This window comes from Macrobrachium rosenbergii, chromosome 9, assembly GCF_040412425.1.
Source record: "Macrobrachium rosenbergii isolate ZJJX-2024 chromosome 9, ASM4041242v1, whole genome shotgun sequence".
Classification (NCBI taxonomy): Eukaryota; Metazoa; Arthropoda; class Malacostraca; order Decapoda; family Palaemonidae; genus Macrobrachium; species Macrobrachium rosenbergii.
In genome coordinates this window covers 22,604,391-22,623,683 of record NC_089749.1, presented here as the reverse complement: position 1 = coordinate 22,623,683, position 19,293 = coordinate 22,604,391, and the positions used below count along the sequence as shown (strand labels likewise).

At 38.5% G+C, this 19,293-nt stretch overlaps 3 protein-coding genes across 3 annotated transcripts; 2 read left to right on the top strand and 1 right to left on the bottom strand.

Moving 5' to 3' along the window:
• The first annotated feature begins 389 nt into the window (after positions 1 to 389).
• On the top strand, positions 390 to 15,110 carry LOC136841583 (probable peptidoglycan muropeptide transporter SLC46). The gene is made up of 5 exons (XM_067108652.1): positions 390 to 2,315; positions 8,948 to 9,049; positions 10,006 to 10,143; positions 12,375 to 12,615; positions 13,420 to 15,110. Exons 1-5 carry the CDS (start codon positions 1,403 to 1,405, stop codon positions 13,454 to 13,456), a joined length of 1,431 nt encoding a protein of 476 aa, XP_066964753.1. The 5' UTR covers positions 390 to 1,402; the 3' UTR covers positions 13,457 to 15,110.
• Positions 15,111 to 15,452: 342 nt separating this feature from the next.
• LOC136841586 (uncharacterized) lies at positions 15,453 to 16,909 on the top strand. The gene is made up of 2 exons (XM_067108654.1): positions 15,453 to 15,721; positions 16,189 to 16,909. The coding sequence occupies exons 1-2, from the start codon at positions 15,589 to 15,591 to the stop codon at positions 16,773 to 16,775; spliced, it is 720 nt and encodes a 239-aa protein (XP_066964755.1). The 5' UTR covers positions 15,453 to 15,588; the 3' UTR covers positions 16,776 to 16,909.
• Positions 16,910 to 17,611: 702 nt separating this feature from the next.
• Positions 17,612 to 19,018, bottom strand: LOC136841585 (myb-like protein A). The gene has a single exon (XM_067108653.1). The coding sequence runs from the start codon at positions 18,905 to 18,907 to the stop codon at positions 17,750 to 17,752; it is 1,158 nt and encodes a 385-aa protein (XP_066964754.1). The 5' UTR covers positions 18,908 to 19,018; the 3' UTR covers positions 17,612 to 17,749.
• Positions 19,019 to 19,293: the final 275 nt, after the last annotated feature.

Here is a 19,293-nt window from a genome sequence, read left to right as displayed (position 1 = left end):
ACAATGGCCAACTTTCCCTAGGGGCTGCAAATTGACTTTCCATACCTCATTCACTTCTGTCTAGGGCACTGTGGCTAGCCTACTGGATTGTTCAGGTCATTTTGTTCTAACATGCCTTCTCTCTACAAGGACTGTTTCCTTGGGTAAAATGATCTATTTTCTTTTCCATTTCATCCACGTACCTCGTCGTTTCGGACTCATACATTTATCCCTTTCATATCTATTTCACTCATTAATCCGCAATTGTCCAAAACATTTTTATGTTCTTATCACTGACCACAAACATGTGGTAAATATCCGAGGCCATTCGCGAGAACAATGCGATTACCCTGATCACCGTGACGTGACACTGAGGTTTTGCGATAATACCGGGTTTCCACAAATTAATCAAACTTTGTTTAGTTACAGTTCAATAAGCCACGATTTCGGGTGACGACGGCGTATTTGAGCAGTTTAAAAGACATCTCCTTGACAGCTGCGTTTTTTAATCACGATTTAGAGTTTACAGACATTAAAAGAACAGCCTAAAAGACATTCTTTTGTCGCTCTGGCTCACTTAGCCACGAATTAAAGGCTATAGCAATAAAGAAGAGATCTGAAAAAAGAAAAGTCTCTTTGTAAGTTGCATTTCAGAAGCCACAATTTTAAAACTACAGGCACGTGAAAACGTGTCTTGAAGGTGACTCTTGTACAACTAAAGTTTACTTGGCTAAAATTTAGAGGCGACAGAAATAAGTAGTAGACATTTCAGAGAAGTTGAAGTGACGACCGAGATATCTTTTAGAAGGTTTTAGATTTTCCTTCCATGCAAGGAAGAAACCGGTGATACCTTGTCATTTGCTGCGGAGTTTGAATCATTCTAGGTTATAACTTTGTGACTGTTTTCCTTTGCTGGAAAATAAGTCGGTAGCTTATCGTCATTATCTGCAAAGAAAAAATTACATATTAATTACTGAGCGTATATGAGAAGTATTTGTGAATGGACAAGTGTTAAGCGTTTATGGGCAATATCTAAAAACCGAAAGCTGTCAAGTGCATGTTGACAATATTTGAAGACTGAAATACGTGAATTATCTGGATACATAAAATTATTAAATGTTAACTCGTAGTATTTGAAACCAAACAGCTGTTTTTGGCTATATTTGAAAATGCAGTACTGTGAAGCACTCATTAGCATTATTTAAAATTAAAAATAAACTGTCGAGCGTTTATCGACAGTAGCTGATGAAGGAGCGTTCATCAACGGTATTTGAAAATGCAAATTTGTCCAGTTTTTATTAAGAGTATCTAAAAAAAAAATTGTATAGGGGGGTTGTACCGTATTTAAATACAAACGGCTAATAAGTGTTTATCAGCCAAGTTCGAAAGTTTCAGAGTTTGAAAATTTCCAAGTTTTAGACAAATGGAATCCTCTGTTGCTGAGAAATCCCCTTTGCTGCCGAAACTTCAGGCAAAGGAGGAATCCGATTCCCAATCTACGTGTCAAAAACTGGCCAGTTTTATCCTTGGAATCACAGTGGAACCGGCTTACTTCCTCTATTCCTTGTACTATGGAATCGAGGGAACGATAATTGTCAACCTTTGGGTCGACAAAGTTTGTCTCAACCTTTACTCAGAAGAAGTTTGTCGGGAGCTTGATTCGGGGAAGTACACGTCGGAACAAGACCACGTTCAGAGCATCGTGAACAAGTACAAATCCGCGTACTCCCAGTGGATTGAATATCTGCCTGCGGTGGTGATGGTCATCGTCTTAGGCGCATGGAGTGACGCCAAGGACAGGCGCGTCCCTGTGGTCCTTCCCTTTCTAGGCTTTCTCCTGAAATCCCTTGGGCTCGTGGCCAACAGCTATTGGTGGTCTTGGCCTCCAGCATACCTCCTTTTAGCTTCTGTACCTGTCGGACTGACAGGTGGCTCGATGGCTCTAGCCCTTGGGGTAAGCTCTTACCTGAGCGCAGTGAGCTCGGTCAGATCACGCACGGCCCGATTGTCATTGCCGATGATTCTCCTTCTTGTGGGAATGCCGGCCGGTAAAGCTGTGGGCACTCTCCTGTACAGCCATTTCGGTTACGTGATAGTTTTTATTACTGACGCTGCCCTGAACCTGTCTGCTCTCTTGTATTCTCTATGCCGCTTGCAGAGAAACCCCGGGGGAGATGGTCCAAAGACTCAGGATAAGAGCCCCAGGATGAAGGAGTTGCTTTCACCAAAGAGAATGAAGGAAACTCTGTCTGTTGTCAGGAAGGAGAGGGAACCCCGTGCCAACTTACACATCATTGGACACATCGCCATCATTTCGGGACTCTTTTTCGACATGGGTAATGATTCTTGTCGTTAGTACAGTCACCAAAAAAATAAATAAAAAATATTTAAAAGATTTTAAACATGCTTTTATTAAAATGCACTAAAAAGTGAAAAATACTTTTTTCAGACATACCAAGATTTTCTTACAATTAATCATGTCTACAAAAATAAAAGCGTATGCCCCAAACATGGAAGGAAATGCTAAAAGAAATAAAATTATATTTTTTTCTTTTCTTCCATGTTTGGGAAATTCAACGCTTTATTTTAGTAAAAACATGACAATTAAGAAAAATCCTGGTGTGTCTCCAAAAATTATTTTTACTTTTTACTGCGTTTTAATAAAAGCATGTTTAAATTTTTTTTCTACTTTTTAGTTTTGACAGAAATTGTAATCGATTTATGATTTTAGTTAACGAAACTGATATCCGCTGAGGGGAAGGGGAAATGGGATGGGAGGGGAGGAAACTTGGAAGGGGATGGAGGGGAAAGTGGAGGGGGTTGGAAGAGGGAAGGGGGAGACACACAGCTAAATTAACACCTGATCTTGTGCTCCGGAAGAGGGAGGGAGAAGCGGAAGGGGTGTTAGAGAACCTTGTCTTGTTTGTTCTTTAGAGCCATCCCTTGTTGGGTGAACAGCTTTGAGTTGAATATCATATGTATGTATACATATACAGTATATATGTATATAGATAGATGCATACGTATGTATGTCTGTGACAAAAGTAAATTTAGCCAACCAACATATCTCAGCATCGGCCACAAGGCTGCATTCAAAGGACCATGAGTTCCTGTATCCGGTCATTAGGACTTGAGTGTTATGACGAACGCATTCATGCTTCCTTTCTCTCTCTCTCTCTCTCTCTCTCTCTCTCTCTCTCTCTCTCTCAGCTCATGCAACTGCATTTGTGAACAAGGAAAGCACTAGTGCAATCAGCAAGGCTCAGAATGCCGCCATTTTTCGGAGAAATCGAGAACATCTGCTGAAGAGCTGTGCTCAAAACTTTTTCTTGTTTTTTCTGTAACTTGCGCCGAAGCTAGTGTGGTCTCTGACGCCTGTAAGGCGGGGGATATCACTTGATGTAAGATAAGTGTTGCAACGGTTTTGGTGTATGTCGGAAGTCACCCAAGAAAGTGTTCGATGTTATTACTTTGAGTGAAAAGCAAATGTCCATCGACATTTAAAAATAAATCTCATATTGTTATAGTGTAGTCATTTTCTACTGCTCGTAAAAACTATTCTTTTTATAAAGTTATAAATCTTGTTTTACCTACTGAATACACACACACACACACACACACACACATATATATATATATATATATATATATATATATATATATGTAATAATATATATTATATATATAATATGTATTATGTATATATAATAAATATTTACTATACATATATATACTTATAAGTATATGAATGTCTTTCCTGTAATACTACAGTGTAATATGAAAAATAAGAAGGCCCATAAAACACTATTTAAACATTGGAAACCATATATTTCGGCACTTGTTTTATGCTGTTCACTGGTAGAATATGGACAGGTGAAAGTTACAATGGTATATATACAAAACATGAAGGTGTGGCCTTAGGCCTCCGATGTTAAGGAGGTGGCGTTTCTTAAGAAGGAGGAGATTGACCAAATTCCTAGTGGTTTTTGGCCTCATTAGCTCCCGTTTGGCGATGGATCTGGCGGTCGCGTTTCTTGGGTCATCTTCTTTAAAAGGGGTCCGAGGATTAAGTGTCAATGGCGTCCGATTTCCAATGTCCTCCTGACAGTTCATATTGTTGGTTTGATTGATGATAGCAGATTCCAGCATCTTTCTTTTGTACGACAGCTACTCTTGAAAACCAACTCCTTCCCTCCAGTTAATGACATGCCCTGTATTTCTAATATAGGAAAATTCCTGAACTCTCGAAGCGTAACGTACTGATCTTTTGTGCTCTGTTATTCTTTGCGAGAGCGATCTACCTGTCTCGCCTACATAGATGTCATGACAATTACTACACGGTATCTTGTAAACTCCGGGCTTCTTCCCTTTTTGTTATTTAAGTATACGTTAACGAGCGAACTCCCGATGGATTTGGGATAATGGAAACAGAAAGGATTATTGGAACTGAGTTGCTCAGTGGCCTTTTGATGTTTTCATCATTATGGAAGCTTTATTTTGTTGTTGAAATCTATTTGTCTGTTGTGAGTGGGACCTCTGTAGTATATTTTATTTGCTTTATTAATAGCCCTCGATAATGTGTGGTGGATAGAGCAGTTGCGTTAGGTGTTGGCGGATCGTGTTAAATTCTTGATCCAGGTACTCATTTGAACATATCCTAAGTCCTCTGAGGAATAGGTTGCTACCATGATTTTTACGGAGACGTCGTGGTAGCTTAAGAAATGAATAAGGAGACAGCAGAAGGTGGGTTTTCTATATACTGTAAATGCATACCTGTTCTGTTTTCTCATGATCAGTACATCTAGGAACGGCAGTTTTCCGTCCTTTTCCCCATTCTGTTTTAAATTTTATGGTCGGAACTAGCGAATTTAGCCTATTAAAAATTCTTAAAAGTCCCCAGCTATTGTCCCAGAAAGTAAAGATATCATCTACGTATCTAAGCCAGATCATATATGGGGTTTGATAGACGACAAAAGTTCTTTTTCGAAATATTCCATGTACAAGTTTGCTAGAAGGGTGATGGGGACTTCCCATGCTACAGCCAAATTTTTGTTTGTAAAAATTACCATTAAAGAAAAACACGTTGTTAGTTACACAGAGGTTGATAAGTTTTAAAGTTTTATCTATGCCAAGAGGAAAATGGTCTTCATATGGTTGTAACTTCCTCTCTAAGAAAAACAACACGTCGGCAATCGGGACTTTAGTAAATAATGAATCCACGTCTAGGCTGAGCAGTTTGATGTTGTTTGAGGGGATGTTTAAACTATTAAATTTTTGTATGAAATCTTCTGCATGTTTGACGTGGGAGGATGAGAAGGAGTTCCTAGAAAGGGTGATAACAAGTCTGCAGAGCCATTTTGATAATTTGGCATGAAAAAGAGCCCTGCTAGATATTATGGGGCGTAAAGGAATCATCTTTATGTGTTTTCAGGGAGGCCGTAAAAATAGGGGAGAGGGTTGATTACCTTGAATGTCTCTAGTAATTCTATGTCTTTTATTGCCCCTATGGTTCTAACTGATTTGTTAAACTGAGCAGCAATATTTTGTTGTGGGATCTTTCGTTAATTTGTCGTAGGTCTCCGCATCGTTTTAGAGAAGTTCTTGAACTTTATTGATGTATGTCTCCTTGTCTAACAGAACTATTTTCCCGCCTTTGTCAGATTTTGTGATGATGATATCCCCCTTTTCTTAAGCTAACTAATGCATTTTGGAATCTTTTCAGGAGCGAATTTTTGTTGTTATTTTTGCTCCAAGACATTTAGCAAAAATGCCTTTGAGACATGCCTCTTTCTTGTCATAGTTGTTTTGCAAAATGTTTATCAAAAGCAACTAGAAATTAAGATTACTCTCAGGACCAGGTTTAGGAGCGAATGAAACTCCAAGATTTAAAACGGTCTGTTCTTCTGCAGTGAGGGATGGTTAGAGAGATTCAGCACATTATTGGGAAGGCCAAGATTATTCCATACGCTGTTCCTAATCAGTCTTTTTGGTCAATCTCCTCCTTCTTAAGAAACGCCACCTCCTTAACATCGGAGGCCTAAGGCCACACCTTCATGTTTTTGTATATATACCATTGTAGCTTTCCACCTGTCCATATTCTAACCAGTGAACAGGGGCACAGAAACAAGTGCCCGAAATATATGGTTTTCAACGTTTAAATAGTGTTTTATGGGCCTTCTTATTTTTCATATTACACTGTAGTATTACAGGAAAAGACATTCATTTTTGCCCATTATGGAACATCACAGTTTACGCCAGTTTTTCGGCTTCAACCCAGCTGTCAAGCACATCTTCAGACGGTACGAACGGCTAGTACATGGGTTACACAAGAGGAAGAATCAGAGAACTTTCTACAAGAATGCCTGCACAGAACAAGTTTCTCCAAAATGTACAGGTTTCACGCGTTGGACATCGGCGTCAGACCCATTTCGGACTCCATCCGCACATTCCTCCAAGACAGAATACAAGCCACACACCAAGACATCTATGTGATTAGAAGAAAATAAGTGAGCTAGCCACGTCACTTCGCCTCATGTGCAGGGATGATGGTATGTACAGATATCTTTCATATTTTGTGCTATCAGGTGCTATTGAAAACAGTGAGTCCCACTCCAGAAATTTGTGCTACAAATTAAAAAGACTGATTAGGAAACAGCGTATGGAATAATCTTGGCCTTCCCAATAATGTGCTGAATCTCTAACCATCCCCTCACTGCAGAAGAACAGACCGTTTTAAATCTGGGTTTCATTCGCTCTAAAAAACCTGGTCCAGAGTAATCTTAATTTCTAGTTGCTTTTGATAAACATTTTGCAAAAAAACAACTATGACAAAGAAAGAGCATGTCTCAAAAAGGCATTTGCTAAATGTCTTGAGCAAAATAACAACAAAAATTCGCTCCCGAAAAGATTCAAAATGCATTAGTTAGCTTAAAAAAGGGGATATCATCATCACAAAATCTGGACAAAGACGGGAAAATAGTTCTGTTAGACAAGGAGACATACATCAATAAAGTTCAAGAACTTCTAAACGATGAGACCTATGACAAATTAACGAAAGATCCTACAACAAATATTGCTGCTCAGTTTAACAAATTCAGTTAGAACCATAGAGGGGGCAATAAAAAGAGCTATAGAATTACCAGAGACATTCAAGGTAATCAACCCCTCTCCCCTATTTTTACGGCCTGAAAACATAAGATGGGGATCCTTTACGCCCCATAATATCTAGCAGGTCATGTACAAATTATCAAAATGGTCGCAGACTTGGTATCACCCTTTCTAGGAACCTTCTCATCCTCACGTCAAACATGCAGAAGATTTCATACAAAATTTAATAGTTTAAACATCCTCAAACAACATCAAACTGCTCAACTAGACGTGGATTCATTATTTACTAAGTCCTGATTGCCGACGTGTTTTTCTTAGAGAGGGAAGTTACAACCATATGAAAACCATTTTCCTCTTGGCATAGATAAACTTAAAACTTATCAACCTCTGTGTAACTAACAACGTGTTTTCTTTCAATGGTAATTTTACAAACAAAATTTGGCTGTAGCATAGGGAAGTCCCCTATCACCTTCTAGCAAACTTGTACATGGAGATATTTCGAAAAGAACTTTGTCGTCTATCAAACCCCATAATATGATCTGGCTTAGATACGTGATGATACCTTTACTTTCTGGGACAATAGCTGGGGGGACTTTAAAGGAATTTTTAATAGGCTAATTCTTCAGTTCAAACCATAAAATTTAAAACAGAATGGGAAAAGGACGGAAAACTGCCGTTCCTAGATGTACTGATCATAAGAAAAATGAAACAGGTATGCATTTACAGTATATAGAAAACCCACCTTCTGTCTCCTAAATTTCATTTTTAAGCTACGACGTTCCGCAAAAATCATAGTGCAACCTATTCTCAGAGGACTTAGGATATGTTCAAATGAGTACTGGATCAGAATTTAGCACGATCCGCCAACACCCTAATGCAACTGCTCTATCCACCACACATTATCGGAGAGGGCTATTAATAAAGCAAATAAAATATACTACAGAGGTCCCACTCTGAACAGACAACAGATTTTCAACACAAAATGGAAGCTTCCATACGATGAAAACATCCAAAGGCCACCAGTAACTCGGTTCCAATAATCCTTTCATTTTCCATTATCCCAAATCCATCGGGAGTTCGCTCGTTAACGTATACTTAATAACAAAAGGGAAGAAGCCGGAGTTTACAAGATGCCGTGTAGTAATTGTCTTGACATCTATGTAGGCGAGACAAGGTAGATCGCTCTCGCAGGCAACAGAGCACAAAAGATCAGTACGTTACGCTTCCGGAGAGTTCAGGGATTTTCCCACATATTAGAAATACAGGGCATGTCATTAACTGGAGTGGGGCGGAGTTGGTTTTCAAGAGTAGCTGTCCGTACAAAAGAGATGCTGGAATCTGCTATCATCAATCAAACCAACAATATGAACCTGTCAGGAGGACATTGAAATCGGACGCCATTGATTTTTTAATCCTCGACCCTTTTGAAGAAGATGACCCAAGAAACGCGACCGCCAGACCCATCGCCAAACGGGAGCTAATGAGGCAAAAAACCACTAGAATTTGGGTCAATCTCCTCCTTCTTAAAACGCCACCTCCTTAACATCAGGCCCAAGGCCACACCTTTCATATTTTTGTATATATACCATTGTAACTTTCCACCCGTTCATATTCTACCATGAACGGGGGCACAAAACAAGTGCCCGAAATATATGGTTTCAACGTTTAAATAGTGTTTTATGGGCCTTCTTATTTTCTTATAAGTATATATTTACATACATATATTAACCTCTTTCCCCGTTAATTACTTCTAAAAATAATGAAAATCATGATGACAAATTTCCGAAAAGCAGCCATAACATTACAATAAGTATTCGGTATCGACTGTTTTCCTAATGATCCTCTATTTCTCCACCCACAGGAAACACCAACTTCCTGTTCCTCTACACGCGGAAAAGATTCGGGTGGAGCCTCTACGAGTACACCATGTTCGTGGTCTTCATGGGACCCGCCAGCGCTATTGGTGAGGTCCTTCTGCGCCTGCCTTATATTATATAACCTGATCTCTTTTATTTTCATTTTCCTTTTCTGGTCTAGATTAGGAAATTAGGTTGTTCTGTCCTGTAGTCTTTGTGTATGCATATATATATATATATATATATATATATATATATATATATATATATATATATATATATATATATATATATATATACATACATATATATATATATCAGTGCAATTTACGAATGTACCAGTGATCGTTACTTGGCTTTTTCGTAAGTGTGCTCCCGATAAGTGAGCTGAAATCGGCCTATCCTCTAAAGCAACGTCATCTTTGATGAGTACTGACTAAAGCCTTAGTTCTTCAGCTCAGTTTTTACCTATTCACGAATACCTGATAATCCTGTCTGGCTATGATATGTTAATAATGTGAGGTTCTCCACAGTAATTCCTGTGTTTAAAAGCCTGTGGAAGATGCCCCATGAAACCTTTGTTTTGAATTGCTTTTTTTTCAGCATAACTTAATAGAAATTCAGATATTTAGAAAAAAGTACTCAACTCACTGACATAGGCCTACTCGTACTAACGGAGTGCTTTTCAGTTGACTTTCTTACCTCTTCATTTCCCTCTTCCATTTCTCCCCCCTAAGGGGGTTAGTATCGTCAGTGCGCCTCACGCGGTGTACTGTAGGTATTACTTAAAGTTCTTTACAGCGTCCCTTTGGCCCCTAGCTGCTACTTCTCTCATTCCTTTTACTGTACCTCCATTCATATTCTCTTTCCTCCGCCTTACTTTGCACCTTCTCCTAACAATTGTTTCATAGTGCAACTGTGACGTTTTCCTCCTGTTACGCCTTTCAGACCTTTCTGTTCTCAATTTCCTTTCCAGCGCTGAATGACCTCATAGGCCTATATTCTATATTCCTCTTCCGCTTCTCTTTCCTCATCTTCTTCCACTCCTTCTTCACTGCGACAGGAACGACGCTGCTGATGCCAATCCTGAGCTATGGCTACCAACTGAACGACTGCCTGGTGGGGCTCCTGGGAACCATCTGCTTCATGATGACCAACATAATCATGGCCACGGCGCCCCAAGGCTGGGTCATGTACGTAGGTGAGTGAGAGAAACGAGACCTCGGTGCTACTTTGGCTTGTTCTCTACATGAAAAAGCATCTAGACCGTACAAATTTTAAACCATCGCATGGTAAATGTAAAGTACACGGCCGCACGAAGATATCGTTTATTATTATAATTTGTCGACCACGCTATATAGAAATGGGTGTATATAATACTTTGATCCCCCGACGGGCTAGTACTAAACACGGCGTCCCAAGGAGCTTCCTCCAAGGTTAGTACTAGCACCTCGGAGGTGAACGTGAAAGCTAGTGAATTTTTCGAATGATATCTACGTAGTAAAACATAATAACATATATATAAGATAGATAAAATGTAATTAAAATATTCAACAATTCTCTATTAATCATATTCTAGCGATAAACAGTGTAGATGGTACACCAAAGTAGATTCATGACACGTAGATAAGAAGCCGAAGTAGCACCGAAATCTCTTACTGAACCCTCTATCTGACTCAGTCTTCCCCGCATCTGTTTCACCCTTTATTTCAACTATAATCCGTATACGTTAGATAAGATTTTACATATACCTATCTCTACAAAAAAGTTTTACAGAGAATGCTGAATAAATAGCCATGCATTTTTATTAAATATAATTTAACATTTATTAAAAACCTTTTTTTCAAAATATTAATAAATTAAATAATATAAAATAATTATGAACTGGATATCTAATTTTTACTTTTATGACTCTTCCTTCTTTAGAGCGAGGTCTACAACTATTTTCTTGTTTACGCCAAGATTAGCCTAGGAAAGGGCATAAGGTTGCTAGCCCCATTGGCCTCTGTCCTATAAGACTCGATAAAAAGAGTTTATTCTTTTTGCTTGATAGCTAATGTGATAGATTTGGCTGCGTACACTTGAGTTCATTGGTTATGAATGATCCCCTCTCTCAGTCCACCTTCACCGTCGCGGTTGGGTGAATGAGATCAAAGGTCCACATAATGTCTCTTACCCCATGCACACCTCACCGTACTCACGTGCCACCTCTATTATTATTCAGTAGATGAAACCCATTCATATGGAACAAGCCCACAGGGGCCAATGAATTGAAATTCTAGCTTCCAAAGAATATGGTGTTCATTAGGAAGAAGTAAGAGGAAGTAACGCGCCACTTCTCTCTCTTGCCTCATTCTTCAAACATTATATAAGATTATATAAGATCAGACTGTGGACTTGTACATTTTTCTCTTTCCAAAGGCCTCAAACAGTATCTAAAATAACAGTGCATTGGTATGAATACAATTAAACACATGATACTATATGATAGCGATTGCTAGATTACGACGAATCGATTTGTATTGCAATTGTGACAATGAAAAGGGACGACACAATCCCGTAGACTTTATCAGCTCAATGCCTCTCGGGACAATTTGCTGGATGAGTACTTTCATTAAACACACCTGTATGACATTTAAGAAAGGCGTATTTGCTTTCCCACCTTACAACATCTGATTCATTACAAAATAGATCTTTCTTGTGTTTCATTACAAAACAGATCTTTCTTGTGTCTTTGATGTATCTGATGATATTTAAGACTGAGAAAGCTATAGGCCTAAGTAATGTAGTGATAGGGTATGCAGACGGAAATCTTCACGCTAACATTATTATTACTAGTGTTAACATTCGACATCTAACCAGAAAAAGCCTAGAGTCTCTCTAAGCCCGCTTGTGGGTATAAATATGACATCATCATACCACTGGCTTCATTCGCCTTTTGGTGTATGGAAGAGAGAACTGCCGAAACGTCAAGGAATAAATGAACTTTGGACAGCCGTAATATAATTTACCTGCTGCTAAGAACGAGCTCGTTCGAGGGATTGAGAAACTGCTCTATAAACTCAACGGCATCCAGACAGCCATTCTGTTTAATGACGTTTGTTTGAAAGAAGGTCCTCTTCCGAGATATTATTATTATTATTATTATTATTATTATTATCTACTTAGATTCTTTGCAGCGTCCCTTCGGCCATTAGCTGCGTCACCTTTCATTCTTTTTACTGTACCTCCACATTCTTTCTCCCGTCTTACTTTCCACCCTCTCCTAACAATTGTTTCATAGTGCAACTGCGAGATTTTCCCCCTGTGACACCTTTGTAACCTCTTACTCTCAATTTTCCTTTCAGTGCTGAATGACCTCGTAGGTCCCAGCCTTTGGCCTAAATTCTGTATTCTGTTCTATTATTATTAATATTTTTATTGCCACCACAGCCGTGGGAACCTTCATCTTCAGCGGGACGAGTTTCGCTGCGTCCCGCGGAGCACTGTCGAAGATTGTCCCGCCGGAGGAACTGGGCAGCATCTTCGCCATCGTCGCCCTCGGGGAAACGATCATACCCCTCTTCAACGGACCCTTCTTCACGGCCGTCTACAACGCCACTATCGATATCTTTCCCGGCTCCATCTTCGCCATAGCGGCTTGCATATTTGCCCTGCTCTGTTTCGTCTATACGTGAGTATCTTTGTTTTACATTAATACAGTTCCTCGTTGGACGGGTCGATATCGTTCTCAGCTAGCACTCTGCTTGGTCCGCGTTCGATTCTCCGGCCGGCCAATGAAGAATTAAAGGAATTTATTTCTGGTGATATAAATTCATTTCTCAGTATAAAATGGTTCGAATTCCACAATAAGCTGTAGGTCCCGTTGCTAGGTAACCAATTGATTCTTAGCCACGTAAAATAAATCTAATCCTTCGGGCTAGCCCTAGGAGAGCTGTTAATCAGCTCAGTGGTCTGTTAAACTAAGGTATACTTGACATGTTGTATATATATATATATATATATATATATATATATATATATATATATATATGTATATATATATATATATATATATATATATATATATATATATATTATATAATGTATTATATATGCATGTAGTAATATACTATATATATATATATATATATATATATATATATAATTATATATATATTTATATATACGTACACACACACACACACACACACACACACACACACATATATATATATATATATATATATATATATATATATATATATATATATATATATATTATATATATATATATATATATATATATAATTATATATATATTTATATATAATGCACACACACACATATATATATATATTATATATATATATATATATATATATATATATATATATATATATATATGTATATATATATATATATATATATATATATATATATATATATATATAATTGGAGTCTGATGTAAATTAATTATTTTTATTTCCCTTTCCAGATGGCTGTATACCCATCCAGTTAAACGGACAGATTAGACATTTGATTTTTCAAGCTGTTTATAAAATGCTATATGGTAAACTTAACAATAACGATAATATTTATTATCATTATTGTTTTGTTGTTGTACCATTGCCGTAATAGATAACTTGAATTTTGTCATAGCTGTCAATCATTATTCAAACGAAAAACGCCATGATATATTTCAACATTAAGTACCATATTTTAAATAAAAAATACGCGTAAACAAGACAAACACCATCGATTTGGGTCATCCATCTGCGCCTGCGCACTGATGGGGGTTACGACTTGCAAGTCGACTAGGATTCTTACACACTTTGTTAAAGACCTCACTCAAGCTTTACCCACCGACGGAATAACAGCTGCGCAGAACTGTGGAAAGTTTTATACTGATTTTTTTACTTCGAGGTAAATTCCTAGGAATTGCGCGAATAGGTACCAATGCATTAATAGTTCCTGTTGTAAAATGACGAGTAATCATGCAAGGATATCGCAAATTCCTTTTCTAGGAAAATGGAGAAGTTAAAAGTTTGATTGTGGTGTGGATTAAAACATGAAAGTATCGCGCGTAATCGTGCGTCATCAAAGTGAAACGATCGATTAAACTAACTCTCTGTTTCCTCGAATCAGAAGCATTCATATCTGACGAGGCCGAAACGACCTTGCCTCGAAATGATCCTGAATTCATCTCTGTCAGCCTTTGGGTCCACGCTCGCCGAGAAACACTACCAAAACACCTCATCGAACGCCTCTCCGGGTTGGGTGGAGACAAACGCCCGAGTGATCGTCATGGCACCCAGCCGGACGAAACGGATGAGCGGGAAATGCGCAGCTCCTGGCGACGGCGTGAACGTCATGGCTGTCATGAGCACGGCCATCCTGACCGCTCAGCTCATCATGAACGTGGTCGTTAATAGCAACAACAACAATAACAATAACAATAACAACAACAATAATAACAACGACAACAACAGGAACGAGAACATGAATATGGTGATGACGATGAACATGAACGACAACAATGTGGGCGGGAGGAGTTTCAGTAACTTTGTGGTGGGTTCTGTCCTTCATGCTCTAGGGATGTCCTCTGGACGATTCCGGAGTTGTAGGTGCAAAATGAAGAAGAAGAAGAAGCAAAAGGCTATTTTCAAAAGGGACATAAAATAAAGAAATTATAGTTTTACAAAAAAAGCGAAAATCGAGAAAAATGTGGTCTTTCATAAATTGCGTAAAATGTAGAAATCCCTGCTATCGTTTTTGTTTTTGTTTTAGAGAACTATGAAATAAAGATGTTTTCAAAATAAGCATGAAACAGGAGAAAACCTTTTGACAATTGTAAAATGAAGAGAATATATCTCTAAAAGAAGAGTGAAAAGTGAAAAAAGTATTTTTACAAATATGAAATTGACAGAACATTTACTGTTTAACTGTAATATCTCAGATCATTTTGTGCTAATAAATGATGCTATTTGATTTACATCCACTGTTGGGTACCTAAATCGATCTCTTTTTTTTTTTAATGATTTTGTTTTTATATTAATCTTTAGTCTTTTAAAAACCAATAAATATCGAAACATCTTAAGAGTGTTTGCAAACAAATAACTGCTCAATTATTCATCGTTTTGGGATGACTTTTGATTATATGTGAAGCAATAAATAACTGAAGAGAAACTCTTTTATTTTCATCCGCTGTTTTTTGTGTAATTATGTATCAGGTTGTTATCGAGAACCTTTCCTTTTAATACTACACTCATGAATATTCAGGGAAGCTGATTAACACTGACCCTGCTCAGTTTTTTTAAATGGATGACTGCCTTGAAACAACAAATGCTGCTGGTATACATTCCCAGTGATCTGTGGGTTTGATATTTAGGCCGATGAGACGGGGAACGTAATCTCATCTCTAGGCCAGATCTGATCAAAAATAAGTCTAGGGCTTAACCGTGAAGAAAGCGACAGATTCACCATGCCACGTTTACGCCAAGCGAATCAAATCGATTCAAATTAGCACGATTCATGATTCGCTACATTACCTCCAATGGAACAGATCACGCCAGGTGAATCGAGTCGATTTGAATCGATTCAAACTACGATAAGCCTGAGCCAAATTCTTCGTCAGTGACGGCGAGTCCTCGTAGGGGTAAACACCATGCTGCCATTGGTCCTGATTAGTTTAGTACGAGAGCGAAGCGCTATATATGATCCTTGGGATCCTATGCACCGAGATCGGGATGCAATAGCTGCTCTGTGGAAGGAGATTGCTACTGAAATGAAATGCACAGGTGATTTAACCATTTTATTATTCATATACGGATTCTCCGGTAGCAACATGTCTGGAAAGAATGTTACATGACAACATGGGAGTGGAAGCAGAGTAGGGAGCCAGAGACATCCTTGAGAAATCCTAACCTTTCCTAGATTGCCGTGTCCTGACCTAACCAGACCTTACTCTCCTAACCTAACTTCGAGCGCCGTTCCCTGACTTGGCTTGACTCCCCAAAGCAACACGGAATATTCCTGTCTCCCAGCTCTTCATACTACCCACAACATGTCTTGAAAGAATGTTTTGTGACAGCGTCTAGAAAAAATGTTATACAAAACGTAGTTGCACTTACTGGGAGAGATGCCACATATTGCCGCTCTTAAGAGGTTCTGTAAGTACCATTTCACTATTATTATTATTATTATTATTATTATTATTATTATTATTATTATTATTATTATTATATTTTAATTCATCCTTTTTCAGAAGCCGAGTGCAAGGAAAAATGGCACCAACTAAGGAGCAACTTTATGAGAGAAAAGAGAAAGATGAGGGACAAACCATTTGGGTCACCAAACAGCAAAACAAGGAGGTGGGTCTTCTATGATGCCATGGAATTCCTCATCCCCCACGTGACGCCACGAGGAGCAACATCTTCAAATGCCCTGACGCCACCTGACGACGAGGGCACAAGTTCTGAAGTGTATGACGCCCCTGAGAATCCTTCAACCTCCGCGCTCCAGTATGCACCTGATAACGCATCTGTTCAAGAAACCAAAATTGTTAATATAGAGGCCATCAAAAAACGCCCCAGCGACATTGCAGGTGAAAATGAAATGCAGTTCTTGGAGGAACTGAAGATGATTCGGGAGCAAGCGGCTTCTAGAACTCTAGACAATGATCCAGATAGCCAGTTTCTGTTGAGCCTGCTGCCTTTAATGAAACAACTGTCGCCTAGTGACAGTATTGACATCAGGATAGAAATACTTGAAGCCTTTCGTAGGAAGCTCTTCAAACCAGCCCAACATGCACAATCATCATCACATGCTATCTATAGAACCTCTGAGAACTAGGCCTAAGAGAGAACGAGAGAGAGCGACTAGGAAAACATGACCTGTACTGTATTCACTACCAGAAATAAAAAAGTCTCTATATATCTTGCTTATTTTATTTACAGTTGTCTCATACTAGACCTACCTATGTGTAATCTCTTTGTTTTCGATAATGCACTTCTTACCTTAGGAAAATGGCTTTCTTTTCGTCAATTCAAGCTGCACGTCGGTAATCAGCATTCTGCTAAATCAACTCCACCAGGAATTTCAAGTTTTCTTAAAAAAATAATAATAATAATAATAATCCAAAACAGAATAAACAAAAAATGTTTCAGTTATTTACCAAATCTGAGAACAAATACCCAAGTTCCCTAGTTCAGGTCATCCAGTAATAAGTTCATGCACCCATATTCAGCCAGTGTGAACGGAGATCATTCAAAATGACTCGGGTCAAATGATTCTCCATGAATGGAATCGAGTCGATTCGCCTGATGTAAACGCGTCGTAGAGAAGAAGAAAATTCCAAAGCTTACAGAAGCTACCCTTCTTCTTCTCTATATAATAAAGTTTGATGGTTAAAATGTATGCCAAGGAGAGACTAAATTTATATATTATTCAATAAATTATTTTGTATTTTTATAACTCCAAAGAAATATTAATAGTGTAATTCAAAAGTAATATTCACTTAAATGCATTTATTGTGCCTTTATGCTATTTTGAAATATTAATGAGATGAAAGGATAACATTGCAATAATAATGTTTTTTTCTTACTGAAAGAGTATCGCGTTTCATAGTCGATTTCTGAGACGAGCAGTGCATATATAACTATTACATGACATTACATTTATAAATACTGTTTCCTGAATGTGTAAAAAACAAGTTATTTTGCAAAATAACATATTTCTTATGTCTATGACCAAAGTCAGTCAATGTCATGTTAGATTATAACAGTAACTCAGTCAGTCATTCTGTTACCCACTTCGTCACACACAGTTCACATCAAAGAGTGGCATTTTTCCCAGAGACGATCACAGCTGGTAGAATATCTTCCTTTAAAAATAGCTCTTCTGAGAGGAGCAATTTGTTTACTGTTTAGAAAAGAGGCAATTTCCACTTCCAGTATGGAGACGGTCATATTTTCCATAATCCATGCGGCTACTGAAGACTCTTGCTTGCTCTTAAGCCTTTGGCAGATAAACCAAGACACGCATTCCATGATGTTCCAGTTGAGTGCATTCCACTCTGAATGATTCCAAGATGGGTTGTTGCTCATCTCTGTCGAATTTGCAGGTATCCTCTCCAGTGTACTGGGAGCTTGGTTCTCTGGGTTTATTGAAGTGCCTGGAACACTGGCAATTGAGTTTTCTGCGTCTATGGAAATCTCTGGAACGCTAGATGTTCCGTTCATTCCGTCTCTGGAACTACCTGAAACACTGGATGTATCACTCACTGGGTCTCTGGAACTACCCGAAACACTGTACATATCACTCACTGCATCTATGAAAATCTCTGGAACGCCAGAAATTCCTTTCACTCCGTCTCTGGAACCCCCTGAAACACTGGACATATTACTCCCTGCGTCTATGGACATCTCTGGAACACGCATATCATTCTGATAAGGAGACTCTGGAACTGTAGATTCTCTCCTGGTTCTAAAACCGACCAACTCTGGGGTCTCATTTTCACAGCTGCACCCGGCGTTTGTTGTGGTTCTGGTGCTTCTTCTTCTTCTTCTTTTTCCAGGCAGCATCGCCGTGTTCATGTTAGTGTTCATGCTCGTGAACATGAGTGAGTTGCTATTGAAGTTGTTGTCGTTGTTGTTGTTATTGTTGTCGTTGTTGTTGTTATTGTTGTTGTTGGTGTTGATACTGACGATCATGTTGACGGCCACGTTCGTTATCAGCACGGTGCTGCTCAGGAAGTTGAAGATGGAGGCGGCTGGGTCGGGCTGGGACGGGGGGCAGGTGTCGCTTTTGCTTCTGGTGAACCGCTGACGAGGAGACTCGAATTCGAACCATTTTTGAGCCTTTGGAGAACTGACCTCAGGTTGGGTCATATTCAAAAGGTCGCCTTTCGGCCTGATCGCACTGCCGGCTACAGGCTTCGAAAGGAAAAATATGGTGACCAGAGTGATGACCAATGCCATGCGCATCTCTCTGCAAAAAGATAGGATATATACAGTATATATATATATGTGTGTGTGTGTGTGTGTGTGTGTAATTATACAATAAAAATGTATTCTTGCTGCAATCTCACAGCGTTATATGAATTCAAGGTCCATAATAATAACATTAACTCTGAATAAACAAATATCTTGACTCATAATAGAATGTTGTGGATCAGGGCTGAACTAATAGTAACATCAACAAGAATTATCATATATATATATATATATATATATATATATATATATATATATATATATATATATGTGTGTGTGTGTGTGTGTGTGTGTGTGTCTGTGTGTGTGCGTATATATATGTGCAATTGCATGCTGGTACAAAAAAAGTGATAATGTCAGGAAGAATTACGTTTCCA

What these genes read in the sequence shown, in the direction of transcription:
- LOC136841583 (XM_067108652.1), top strand. Translation starts at nt 1,403, where the DNA reads ATGGAATCCTCTGTTGCTGAGAAATCCCCTTTGCTGCCGAAACTTCAG. An exon ending in GGGACTCTTTTTCGACATGG is followed by an intron (nt 2,316 to 8,947) that starts GTAATGATTCTT and finishes CTCCACCCACAG; the next exon opens with GAAACACCAACTTCCTGTTC. An exon ending in AGGCTGGGTCATGTACGTAG is followed by an intron (nt 10,144 to 12,374) that starts GTGAGTGAGAGA and finishes TTGCCACCACAG; the next exon opens with CCGTGGGAACCTTCATCTTC.
- LOC136841586 (XM_067108654.1), top strand. Translation starts at nt 15,589, where the DNA reads ATGCTGCCATTGGTCCTGATTAGTTTAGTACGAGAGCGAAGCGCTATA. An exon ending in TACTGAAATGAAATGCACAG is followed by an intron (nt 15,722 to 16,188) that starts GTGATTTAACCA and finishes ATCCTTTTTCAG; the next exon opens with AAGCCGAGTGCAAGGAAAAA.
- LOC136841585 (XM_067108653.1), bottom strand. Translation starts at nt 18,907, where the DNA reads ATGCGCATGGCATTGGTCATCACTCTGGTCACCATATTTTTCCTTTCG.